At 35.3% G+C, this 13,117-nt stretch overlaps 1 protein-coding gene across 4 annotated transcripts in view; it reads right to left on the bottom strand.

The window, feature by feature from the left end:
• The window catches only part of LOC110792229 (uncharacterized), a 31,257-nt gene that overhangs the window by 12,757 nt on the left and 5,383 nt on the right, over positions 1-13,117 (bottom strand). For 3 of the 4 annotated variants that reach the window (XM_021997046.2, XM_021997047.2, XM_056841755.1), the window contains 6 exons: positions 11,131-11,290; positions 8,911-9,007; positions 7,981-8,150; positions 4,629-4,792; positions 1,702-1,887; positions 1,491-1,580 (listed from right to left, as the gene is read on the bottom strand). In XM_021997046.2, coding sequence (XP_021852738.1) covers positions 1,491-1,580; positions 1,702-1,887; positions 4,629-4,792; positions 7,981-8,150; positions 8,911-9,007; positions 11,131-11,290 — 867 coding nt within the window. The remainder of the gene's footprint in view (positions 1-1,490; positions 1,581-1,701; positions 1,888-4,628; positions 4,793-7,980; positions 8,151-8,910; positions 9,008-11,130; positions 11,291-13,117) is intronic. The other variant, XM_021997048.2, reaches the window with a different exon arrangement.

Genomic DNA, 13,117 nt, shown 5'->3' with positions numbered 1-13,117 from the left:
TGTGGACAAAACCTCAAGAATTGATCACTTGGGAAAAAAAATCGAGTAAGCCTTCCATGACACAAGTAATTACTTCTAATTGAAACAAACAACACGGAAAATGAAAATATATAACAGAAACAAAAACTACAAATGGATCAGCATGAAGGAAAAGCAAATCCTCCCTGTGGAGAACTTGCACGGCTGCACCACTCATCCCCTCCGCCTTTCCCCAGAGGCGCCCCCAACAAAACCAAGAAAATAGAAGTGAAAGGAAAAGAGAAGATTTCTCGTTAAATGCTAGCCAAAAGATATGGCGGGTATCAGCTCTTGACATGATAACAAGGAACTCATTTTCAAGCCCTCGTCTCCCTAAAGAAATACATATTTACATCTCTAACCTACAATGTATAATATCGTCATCTACAACCACAAGCAAACAAAAGCAAAGAATCATTAAGAAAGATCAAAGAGTCACAAATATGTGAAAGATAATGGATTATCATTTATGGGGAATACAAGTTTTATGCCCGTGTGATGCACAGGTTTTGTAATTATATACATTACCAAAAAAATAATCTAATACTCACTCCGTCCCAGTTTTGTAGTCTTGTTTCTATTTTGGGCGTCCCAAATTATAGTCATGTTTCTATTTTTGGCCATTAATTTTCCCACTTTGCCATGTACTATATTAATTAAAAATGCATTGAAAACCTCCCCATGTACTATATTTCAGTTCCCCATGTACTTTATTCCCTTTTACATGTATTATATTCTACTTTCTCATATAAATCAATTATCAATGTACTATATTTCAATTTCTCATACACTATATTCCACTTTTCTTAAAACCCGCGTGTTTAGTCAAACAGGACTATAAAAATGGGACGGAGGGAGTGCTTCGTAAAATATTTTGTCACGTGACTCTCTATGTTCTTTAATTTATTTATTTTTTGAAAACAAATTAAATTTTCTTTATTTTCAAGATATAATTCTTATCGGGATACAAAAATCATAATTACTATATATGCCTTTTTTTTAGGGGAAATTAATATATGTGCTAGAAAACTATTCTAAAATAATCAAACTAAAACATGCATTCAATTTTAATTACACATGTAATTGAAATAATGGAGGGAACAATGAACAAATTAATACTAAATATTCACGCTATTGATAAAGGGACACACAAAACTATGTTGGTCAGAGCACAAAATTATTTTGCACTCCACATGCTAGACAAAATCTCACTGTTTAGACTATGGAGTTTGATGATGCATAGGTTTATATAGGGGAGTAAAAAGAGTCTCATTGTATTAAGATTCTATTATTATTATCCGATAGACAGTACTTTGTATCAAATAAAAATTGTTTATTATGATTCTACCTTAGTATCTTTTATTTATCATGTTACATAAAATTATAAAAAAACATTATTTTCCTACGTGGCGCTCTGTATGTTATCCAAAAGTTCCTCTTTTAGATATATTATTTAGATTTAGTTTAGATACCTGAATCACTCGCTCCAAAACCACATTGACGATCTCAACAGGAGCATCTGTTTCGTAAAGCCTGAATCCGAGCAGCCTGAAATTCACACACTTAAATAGGAGGAAAAGAAGAAAAAGATAGCTGATCAGATAAAAATTCGGCTGAAAGCATACATCATATAAATGTTTGTTTAGATTAAAATTCAGGAGAGATACCGAGAGACCAAAATACCTGGTCAAAGGAAGAACCAATGCCGCGTTCAATAAGGTCAAGAATGTGTAGTATATTAGATCTAAAAGCTTCGGGTGGTAGTTCCTTGAGTAGATGATGGAGAAGGAGTGAGACGCAAGAATATTCGCCAAACAACTCCGACAAATTCCTTGTTACTCCTAGCTCCGCAAGTATATTGCATCCTTGCTTTCAGAAAGGATAAAAAACAAGTGTCAACCAGCATAACAGGCACAAGCGTATAACTAGTTTATGATTTTATGTTACACAAAATAAGGCGGCGTTTGGTTCACACACTGGTATGAGGTTGGAATTAGGAATGATATCTAGGTGGTATGGGTTTGGAACTTGATTCTTAATTACATGTGTTTGGTTCAGTTTAGGGAAGGGCTTTTTCCTTTTATTTGATGCCTAGAGTAAAGGTATGAGCCAAACCCACCTCCCGCTTAGGTTTCTAAACCCCATACCTTGGGGGTTTGAGGTATGAGTTTGATACTCTTAAATTTTCCAACCAAACATATGGTATAGGTTTAGACCATTCTAAACCCATACCTCATACCTAGAATCTGTGAACCAAACACCCCCCAAGAGTGCTAAATTTGCAAATTTATAGGGAAAGAAGCAATGTGATAGATCAGCAAGTAGAACATCCCCACACCACCACCACCACCACCACTACGTTGTATAAGAAACGAGAGGGTTTTATTCAAGTGGCTTTCTGAAATCTGAATATTACAAAAGAAATGTATTTAAGACACTTTCATCTCAGAATTACACAGATATCCATGCAATAGATTTTTAGGGCCTTGTTCCCACCAACAGATTTTCCTGTTACCAGTGCAGAGTATTATTAATACTATGTCAGGTCCAGAGAAGGTCTACATCTTGGAAGGTATCCTTCCAAATGAAGTTGCAAATTGCAAGTAAAGTGAAATAAAGGCAAGCTGCATGATAACATATCCTCAAATATTGTTCTATGTTGCATAGAGACAGATACGATTCGACACACACAAATGACTACAGAGTAAATTTTAATCTATAAAAGATGTGTCGACGTGTCTAAGATGTGTTCGCACGCAAACCGCATGGGTTATGCCACCAGTGTTTGGGCTATCTAGATATTGGTTAGTGGTTTTCTGCATCAAACCATATTCGTCAATTCCCAAACTTCTAGGTCGTTATTCTAGTTTCTTTTTCCCTCAGAATAAACCTACAACAAGTATTTTAAATTTTCCCTCCAAGGACAACACTACGGTTCTAATCCTCAACTCCAGGACAGTCCACTACTCCACCGTCATCCTCCTTACTGCCAAGAGTTGCACCGTCGAGCCTATCCACTGGGGATGATAAGATGACCTATCTCACTAGGAACAGCACCATCCAGTCTTCATTCTTCCCACTTGATATCAGCAATTACACAAGCCCGCATCCAACACATGACTAGAGTCAGAGTCAGACTATACTTATTAAACAGTTGGGTACCATCCAAATCCACTGTGTCCCTGCAACATGGAATGCTGAAGCTTTTCCAAAAGCAGATCTCATCAGAATATACATATAAGTAACACTGTAACAGTCTCCGCTACAGTTATCAAAATGTACCTGCTTGAACTTCGTTTTAGTCTCCACTCTTCAACACTAAAAGAAGGAACCATCGGCTTTTATATAGTAGAAGACACAAGTGGCAGAACTGTTTCTCTCTATTAACAACAAATGTAGCAAAGCAAATAAACTATTCTCGTGAGCACATTTAACTCCTTATCAGCAGCAGTTTTGCATAGCTACTTGGAGATTGTTGTATTCCTAGCTTCTTGATGACTACACTGATTCTGATTGTAATGTGCAATATGCAATGCAATCCATATAGTACACCAGCATATCACTTATGTCACCCACCTTATTAGCTGTAATAGCACTTCAGGAGACTGACCAGAGAGTGGCTTTTCTAGCTTAGCTTTGAGGTTACTTGCAAAGGTTATCCTAGCATCGTCTTTTAATGATGCATGGTGTAAGTAGTGTAACTGCAACACACTCTGCTAGCTTACAGAGGACGCCAAGTCCTATTTTGTTGTAAAGTATTTTCGTTTTTTGTTTGTATCCCTTATCTATTTATGTATGACTAAATCAGACCTAGGATTGAATTGCATCCAAAAATTCTAGAAGCAAGAAAAGCTAGTAATTCAGACACAAAGATCCACTTCCAAATTATCTTTGGCATAGGTAAAAACTGAAGAAACTGCCGACCTCGTATTCTCTAATTAAGTTCAAGACCGCCACAATCACAAAACACCACTTGCTTCTATAATTGGCAACATCTTCACGCAGAGAACACAATTTGATATGTTCTAAGAGGGAGTCAGACGTGCCAGCATGAATTAAAAAGGCACACTCATTGGCTCTCCTGCTCTCGGCTTGCCAACAACATATCCATACCGAATAGCTTTTGAATCTGATAGAACTCAAAACGTTACGCGGAAAAAAGAAAAGAAGAAAATGAAATTGATATGGCAAGAATGTATGACGTAAAGCCACTCATGAAGAATCAAACCAGAAAGCATGAACTCTTTATAGTTCTATCCACAAAGCTGTAAGCTCCGGAGTCAAGAAACCTACGGAGGAGAAGAAATTGCCTCTAAGACAAGGGGAAAGTTATAGTCCCAACTCCCAAGCAAATAAAATCAGTAGGAAGATGGAAAAGCCACATATAAGAAGTTCAAGTGCTAAAAACTAAATTGAAGAGAGAGAAGAAAGTGAAGAAACAGAAGAAGAGATGGATTTAAAGAAAGCATAGGCTGAGATTAAGATAATGATCTGAAAAAGATGCAGCAACAAATAGTTCAAACAGCATTTTAAGTTCTGTAACCCTATGGGAATGAGCATGCAAATAACATAGAAACCACTAAAATTATGTACTTAATAACCTCACTGACCTGATGATCCTTAAATATGCATTTCATGATGTACTCCATGGGTGGTTCCATAAGGTGAACAAGGACTTGTCTGCTCTCGCTGTTTATATCTTCTATGGTTACTTTTGATGATACAATAGGTACCATCAGAAGACTAATGTCTCGTATGCAAGTAATAAGATATCCTGCAAATTGATTAGTCCACGAATTAAATCATATTGATATAAAACTTAGAGAACGACAACTTCATAATTCATATAAAAAAAAAGTGAGGGTTCCTATACTGTGTTTGACGCCTAGTATAAAATAATTGCCTCTAAAACTAAATATTGAAACCTCATCGAGAATCAATTCCCCTAATTTCTTATGTGAGAAACTAAGAACTGAAACCCGCAAATCCAAAATGCAAACTGAGCCTTTCTTGCCACGTCAGATGGCATGTTTTACCAAACAACAGAATGATAGCTATAGTGGTCCCTGGATGAAAAGTAAAGCATTCAAGCTAAAACACATTTTTCACAACAATTGCTGAATGGGACTAACTCAGATAAATTCAAAATGGATGAATTTTAAGTTGAAGAATTTGAAGTTGAGATGCATGCTTGCTGGATCTTGATTAATCTCACCTCATATGCTATTGCCTTCTGTATCTAGCTTGCTTGTAAGAGAAAAATTGTTTCTCATCTATTGTTGACTTAGAGCACACACAACCTTGACATGTTGCTTGGGTCAAGTGATAATTGACAGGACAAAATGACTACCATGTTGACAGTGTGCAAGGGGTCAAAATTTTAATAACTTGACCCGGGTCGTATATGTGACTCAAGGTCTAGTTAATTAAAAAGGGACGTGGGGCCAAATAAATTGCATGGAGCCTAGGCAATAGTTGTTACTTGTTTGCATATGGAGTATTATTTTAGGCTAATATTGGCTAAAATCATTTTTTACTGTATGCATGCATGCAATGCATAATTTATTTTTTTGGGCTCATGTGCTGCCACGCATGCAATGCATCTTATTTATAAAAAAAAAAAAAAAAATCATGATAAGTTTTTTACAATGCCACGTGTGTACAATTTTCAGGATAAGTTTTTTACAGTGCCATGTATGTTAATTTAATTTCATATTTATTTGTTTGTTAAAATTAATAATTGTGTTTGAAGGTGAATTTAAAGTGGAGTATATGTAAAAGTAAAAAAGTAGGTAAGAGAAATTAATGATCTTGAGTCAAGATTGTAGAAGATAAATGAGGGATTTAAGTAAGTAGTATGTCAAGTTAGTGGAAGATGAGGTGGAAGAAGGAGAAGGATGAGAGAGAAATTATTTTTCAATGCACATGGTCGATACTTGGAAGTTAAAACCAAAACTTAAAAACTCAACAAGTTAAAAAATTATTAAAACAATTTTTTTCTATCGAAGGAATTGGTGTATAAACAAGAGAATACAAATACCTCTCATGAAGGGGCACAATGGATAGAAAATAAGTTCAAAAACAGTTAAAAAAACACTAAGGAAACATTTTACACAACCACAGGATGTCCGCATCTCTATTTCCCATCACATAACAAGGGTTGATTGAGTTCCCCACAATCGGAGGGTATGATGCATAACAAAATTTAAAGGAAGATCCTATTTTAGGAAACTATAAATAACTCCTACGTTCAGAATTGACCCCTTAGATGAATAGTAATTAGTTTCTAAACAATAAATATCAGTAATCTAAAATGTATTCTGTTTCAAATACATACTTTATTTTTACTGAAATGTAGTTTAAAAAAACAAATTTACTATGTTAGCTATTACACTAACATAAAATAAATAAATTATTCTCCAGAACATGCATAAAGTCTAAATGTGAAAGTCAATGTTGAATTGTAAAGTAAAACTCCCTCCAACCCAAAAAAGTGTCCAGTTTGGCATGCCCCGGATTTCAAGAATAATCCCTGTAACTGTTTCCATTTATGAGCATCTTTTTTTTGAAGATAGGTAGTAAGAGCATGTTTATCAAACACCAAGATTTTGGTCTTTAACCTAATAAATATGATATTTTACCTTCTCTTTCCCCAACACCAAGCACATTTAACAACATTTATCAAACACCAAAATATCATCTCTCTCCCACATCATCCATACCCCACATACATTTATTTGTCATGATATTGTTATGGATAAGTATATAATCAAATTATTAGTGGCATAATTAATCGTTATTAATTAAGTTAGTGACGTATAAATCGTTTATTAATTATATTTTATAATCGGCTAATAACTATTTAAATAAAATTATTAAAAACTAAACAAAGTAAGACTTCACTTGTTAAGGTATATGATTAATAGAAAATAATAAGTATAAGATTTTTTTGTGATCTAAAGTGGATCAATATTGGTGTCTATTTATAGAGCATGAAAAAATAAAGACATTCATATATTTTTTTTTTTTATTAAGTTGGAATATTAATTTTATGGGCATTGTAAATTTGCAATGGTTATATATATTTAACACAACAAATCTAGGTCATTGTAATCACTTTGCAATTAAAAAAAAAAGATAATCAATATTTTTGGTCCCCATATGTCACAGTCAAGCTCTTCACACAAAAGATTGGTTTTCCATTTGGTGTTCATGAACACCAATTCTTGTTTGGTTTCATTCTCTCTCTTTCTTTCTCACTCATCTCTCTACCTATTTTATTACTTTTTATTCACTTCTCTCTCTTAAACACCAAAGCAAGGTGTTTGATAAACCTGCTCTAAGGAACTAAGGATAACATGAGAAGATGAAAAAAATAAAGGTAGTCATCTTTACCTACTTTCACTAAGTGGACATTATATTAGCACTTAGCAGTCCTAAAAGGAAAGTGGACATTTTGTAGGATGGAGGGAGAATAATTATCTTGGAGGTGCGTGTACATCATGCATCAACGTTCCTTATTTTTTTAAAGTTAATTTTTGGTAAATACTCCATATGTTCCTTTTTGTTTGTCCCATTAAGAATACTGTTTGAAGAGAGGAAATTTGAGCATCAGTTTTTTCCGATACATACAAGAAAAAACATATTCATGCGGGGATCTTGTCAGATTCCTATGAATGTGTAATTTCAAAACATTATTTTTCTACAACTTATGATACATAGTGGACGATAATAATGCTAAAATGTGTGCATTGGAAACCGTGAAAAAGGCAAATGGGGCTAACAGAAAGGAAGAGAGGTAGTATGAATGTATATATCCCATTGACTCGAGATTTGTAAGAATGTGTTGGACATCACAATCATTTTAAAAAAAATATATATACGCATACAAGCATAACACAAAAGGCATAAACACACATAAACCATAAAAAACATAGGATTGTGCGTTTCAATTGAAAATACCATTGTGGCGCGCAGGTAATTTCTGAACAGAGTAAACCAAATACAGATGACAATACGCAGAAGCCAAGGGATTGCCAAGACCACGCATCATTGCAAGCAAGCGTTGGATTACATCAGTAGAGTCATCAAGTAAAAATCGCCAACAAGGCAATATAGCAAGCTCCAAGTAGCTGAAATACAATATTTTCATAAGGTAATGGTGATAGAAACAAAAGCCATGTTCAAACAATATAACATACTTTCATACAATACTTCTCAGAAAACCCTTAGTCGGTTATATGGATCTTGATGACCCTTTAAATGGATTGATAAGCGGTATCAGGATGAAAATCTAAGGATAGTCTCTAGAAGCAAAAATTCTTGAGTTTGATGTTAACGGCAATGACATCATGTATTTGAACTCTTAAAAAGAATTATATCACTCAAAGGTTTAAGGACAAATGGTAAACTCAAAATGAATTAAATTGCCCCCTTCAATAAAGGTTTATTCATCAAACATAAAACCTAAAAAGAATGAACTCCTACCAAAACTAAATTAAAAAATCACTTATATTCCCTAATTAAAACTCTATTGTGTAAGAAACTAGTTCAACACAATACGAGTCCTAAGCTCCTAGCCAAAAACAAATTTAATGGTTTACTAATTCCTACTTGACTTAAAACTCAAATGTATCAGTTCTACATAATTAGTTGCTAAATTATTTCCCTATCCACGTGAATCCTCTTTCATATTATCCCACTATAGCAACATCGTGAAATTGGATAGATTCCAATTAGTTGCCCTGTGTGATTGGTTTATTTGACGAGCCCATAATTTAAAACACACACTTCGCAATAAAATGATTATGAATTAGTTTTCTAAGACAAAGACGAACATACAAAAGGATTAGAAGAACTTATTAGAGAAAATATATGGAAATTGTCTCTCACATGCGAGGCAGCAGATCACGTATGGATCCTATCTTGCAAAACCAATTGTGACAGGTTTCCTTTGCCTCTGAACAAACATCTCTCGCTTGGAAATCCTCTACCATGAACCAATCACAGAATTCAGATAATCATTAGGTCTAATTGATGAGGAAAATGAATACTGTATAACATTAATCCTCCATCCACCCCAACCGGGACTCCAATAAGAGTTTACATTTACTCAAAACAACCAGAAGGATTCCAGGAAGTATAAGAAAGAAAAAAGATTCTTAGTTTTCCAAACTTTTCATCCTATAAAAGCTCGAGTACCCAGATTGAAAATAACTTGCACAACATAAAGATTGTTATATACAATGCTCAATTTAAATTGGTCCGAATTAGTACGACTAGATCAACAAAAAGGAAACAAAGAATTTAGATTGGAATACTTTCTGTAGGGTTTTGCTGATTCATGGAAATGGGAATGCAATTCCCTCGCAGATCCTTGGGCAACATATGGATTGTTCTTTGAGGAAGTTGTGCCGATTCTACTGAGAGCCAAGCTCACATTACCACAAAGTGATTTTCTACGAATTTGCTTCTAGAACTTTGCCGAAAGGCCCGAAACTGCTAAAGCGAGAGCAAACATCTATTTGTCTTTCCTTTTTTTTTTCCTGTAAGAGCTTAAAATTTTTACCGTGACTTCTTGGAAGTTGCTCTGTTTTTTCATCTAATTTATAGGCTTTTAAGGTAAATTGAAGATGGTAATTTTGTTTAATTCATTTTCTCTGAAAATGATCAATCATATACTTTCTTTCCCAGGAATCCAGGATACAATCATAATACTTCCTGTCCAAGTATACATCCAGTGTGCTTATTTTGCAAGTACATACAAAAGCCATTAAGACGTAGTAACTTGAGTATTCAAACATAGCAGTATCTTCCCTGCCTAACCACCAAGATCACAATATCACCAAAAAAGCATTTGGCGAAGAAATTCCACTCTTGAATCTCTCCTAAAACCTGCATAAATCATTCCAGAAATGTTCCCAAGAGGCTAAGAAGACCTGTCTAAACTCTACCAAACCTGAGCCGCCTAGAAGATTTAAGGTCTTCACACTTCAACAAGATATTTCAAATTTAAACCCAAAATAACCAACTAAAAAAAACATAAATTATATTGACCCTAAAGTCAACCCTTATTATCTCAAAAAAAGTTGACCAAACCTTCTGACAAGTCTAGGCGGATCCTTTCTTTTCTCCTAATCTTGGTAGTAAGGGAATATGTAGCTCCCTTTCTCCTTCCTGCCTCCTTCCTCATTCCTCCTCATACACTATATACATACTCAATATATAGCGTAGAGCCATAGATCACAAAGAAGTTCGAAATACCACGTGGTCCTATAACACATTCACTCTACTAAGCCTTATCATGGAAGATATGATCAATACACTCCAGCCAAAACACCCAAATCATCACCATAGCCCCAAATCTAAAAAACAGTTACGCAGTTTCTCCTTCCAAAACCAACTCATCTCTCAAGCATGAAATGATTAGAGTAGCAAAAGCTACAAAACGCAACTAAAACTGCCCTTCTAACCGAAAAGGCTAGTTCCACAAAGCACCAACCCCTTACAAAAAAAATTAATAAATAAAAAAAGAGATCATGTTTCTTAAATATAGGGACAAAAGACTTTGAGGAATGTCTCTGAGTCACCTATCTACTTCCACATGATAAGACAACAAGATTCACACATTAACAAGTCCGTGCAACACTGCTTTCAGATGCAATCAACTTCTACACCCAGGCTGCATAAAATCTCAAATCCGGTCGGAACGGTATATGAAAAATACCCCAACGGGAACCATTTCCCATAAACTAGGTTAGGGTGCGTCTTTGTTCTAAGACCAAAGACGCATTACAGCATAATGCTCTGTATTTCCGTTTCCAACTAAAAGGGGTTCAGATTTTACTTTTATTTATTTTTTTGTAAGAAACTTTATTGTAGGGAGAGCTTGACTGAAACAGAGGGTACTTCTCAAAGAATGTTTGGCTCACCAAGCCCACTTTCGATCAAGATACTGACTGTATCTATATAATGGCCAAAAGGATGAAGATATAAGAAATGCTAGGAAAAATAAGATAATAGAAAGTGCCAATCAATAGAGAAAAGAACCACAGATGGAAACTATGAAGCAAGTGCCAAAAGATGTAGAACGGGAAAAAACAAGATGAAAACCTGGCAATGCACGAATTTGTGTGCCATCTTCCGTAAATTCAGCCTTCCGCTTGATGCGCTCTATTACCATATCACCAAGCATATCCAATATATCAGTAACCTGAGTAAACAAGGTTGGATAAAATTGCAGCAAATCTGTGTCCCGCAATAGCCTAGCGACCTGCAGTTTGAACAATCTCTAGGTTCCATTACAACAGAAAACAAACAAAAAGTGCACGACAAAATCCAACTAAATAAAATTAAATACAAGTTGACAAAGTATTTGTTGGTCTCCCTTACCTAAACTAAGTCGGGCAAGTCTGAACTTATTTCTGAAACTTATATTTTGAGGTGAAAAGAACAAGTCTTAAATCTACAAAAGACAGCTTAATACCTAACAACTTTGCGGGGAGAAAAATAATACTTCTTTATCCTGCCTAACCAAAATAAATGGTAAAAGAAGCAAGAAATATCTCTCCTACATCGGCTACTAGAACCCAGAAGTGAAACAAATCAAAAACACATTCACAGATTTCAATAGATGGATGAAGTCGCTAACAACGAAAGCATACTTAAGCTAGAAGGCAACCCCGCATGAACATAACAAATTTTCTCCTTTGCACACTCAACAGGATGTTCATTCCTCTGACTGTGAGGTATCATCACGATTTCAACTAGTCTTTTTTACCCCTTTTCAGGACATGTGAAAGAAAAATGAACTACATTATTGCCATTTGAAAGATTTACAACAAGGACCATGAGACCTCCAATAAAGACTATAAAATGCAGAGTTATTTTGATGCAGTAGACATCATCAGCTTCGCCGGATGCACAGGGCCAAAGTGATGCCAAGAATACAACTTCATCCAACAAAGAGACTCAACGTGATATCCAGAATATACCGTTCTTGTTAGAAAACATCTTCCATGGTAATTCCATGTACTAGGTTCCAGGAGTGCAAAAGAATTTTCCTATCCTTATGTCTGTGAACACCAAATAGCTAGCAGAAGAATCAAACGGGGACTGAACTAACCATCTCCATCCATAAACCCAAAAGAGCTTGTTCCATAAGAAATTTACAAGATCATTATACAGCAATTATAATAATGCTGTCCAGTGTCTCCAGTAGTCATACACGTACCACAAACATCAGGGAAAAGCGTTTTATATATACTCTATAGCATAGGCTCTTGATCTGCAGTTTATCCTTGTATTGATAATTTGATATACAAGAAAACACTGTCCAAAAGAAGCTTTACCCTTTCAACACCTCTAGTTTCCTAATATAATCTGAAAGGAGGAGAGAGTGAGAAGAAGATGCTTCCAAGTATTATTAAAGATCGTTCTAAATAAAAAACCAGATGCTGCCACCCAAGCTTTAAGATGTGAAGGGCTTGAAGGCCAACAGAACTAAACATCATAAGATAGGAAAAGACGATAAAGACTCCTAGCTAAGCTTCTTCCTATAATATCTTTACCTCCATCACCTACTTTACCTCAACTCGAAAGAGAAAGAGAAAAAAGTTCAGCGAAAACATTTTCACATCCCCTGAAAGGCTGAAACAGCATATCTTGCCAGCACATCACCAATATAGCAGGAAAAAAAGAAGTGAAAAAGGGTCCCCTCATCCCCTGTCGCGATTTCTGTGACGAAGAGTAGCCTCTTTAGGTCTCCATTCACCAACATCAAAGAAAAGGAATGAGGAAAGAAGTCCCTGATCTAACGCCTCTACCGTTGGCCAAACACCTCCATCTCGAGCATACAAGAAAGTCCAACTTACTCTTCATAAGTCTTCTCAAAGTCTAGCACCCTAACATGAAAATCACTCCTCAATACCTCTCCGGCAAGCCCCAGTTCCACCCTCACTGGCTATAAGAGCTGCAACCAAAAATTATTCTTAGTTCTTAGACTTCTTACTCTAACCATCTATTGTTTTCCCCTAGAAACTCCCTCTTCACCTTACATTGAGCATTAACTTTCATTTTCTTTCCTTTAGCTTCCAAAAAT

Source organism: Spinacia oleracea, chromosome 4 (genome assembly GCF_020520425.1).
Source record: "Spinacia oleracea cultivar Varoflay chromosome 4, BTI_SOV_V1, whole genome shotgun sequence".
Lineage (NCBI taxonomy): Eukaryota > Viridiplantae > Streptophyta > Magnoliopsida > Caryophyllales > Amaranthaceae > Spinacia > Spinacia oleracea.
The sequence above is the reverse complement of the archived record's forward strand: the minus strand, read 5'-3'. Positions and strand labels throughout refer to the sequence as shown.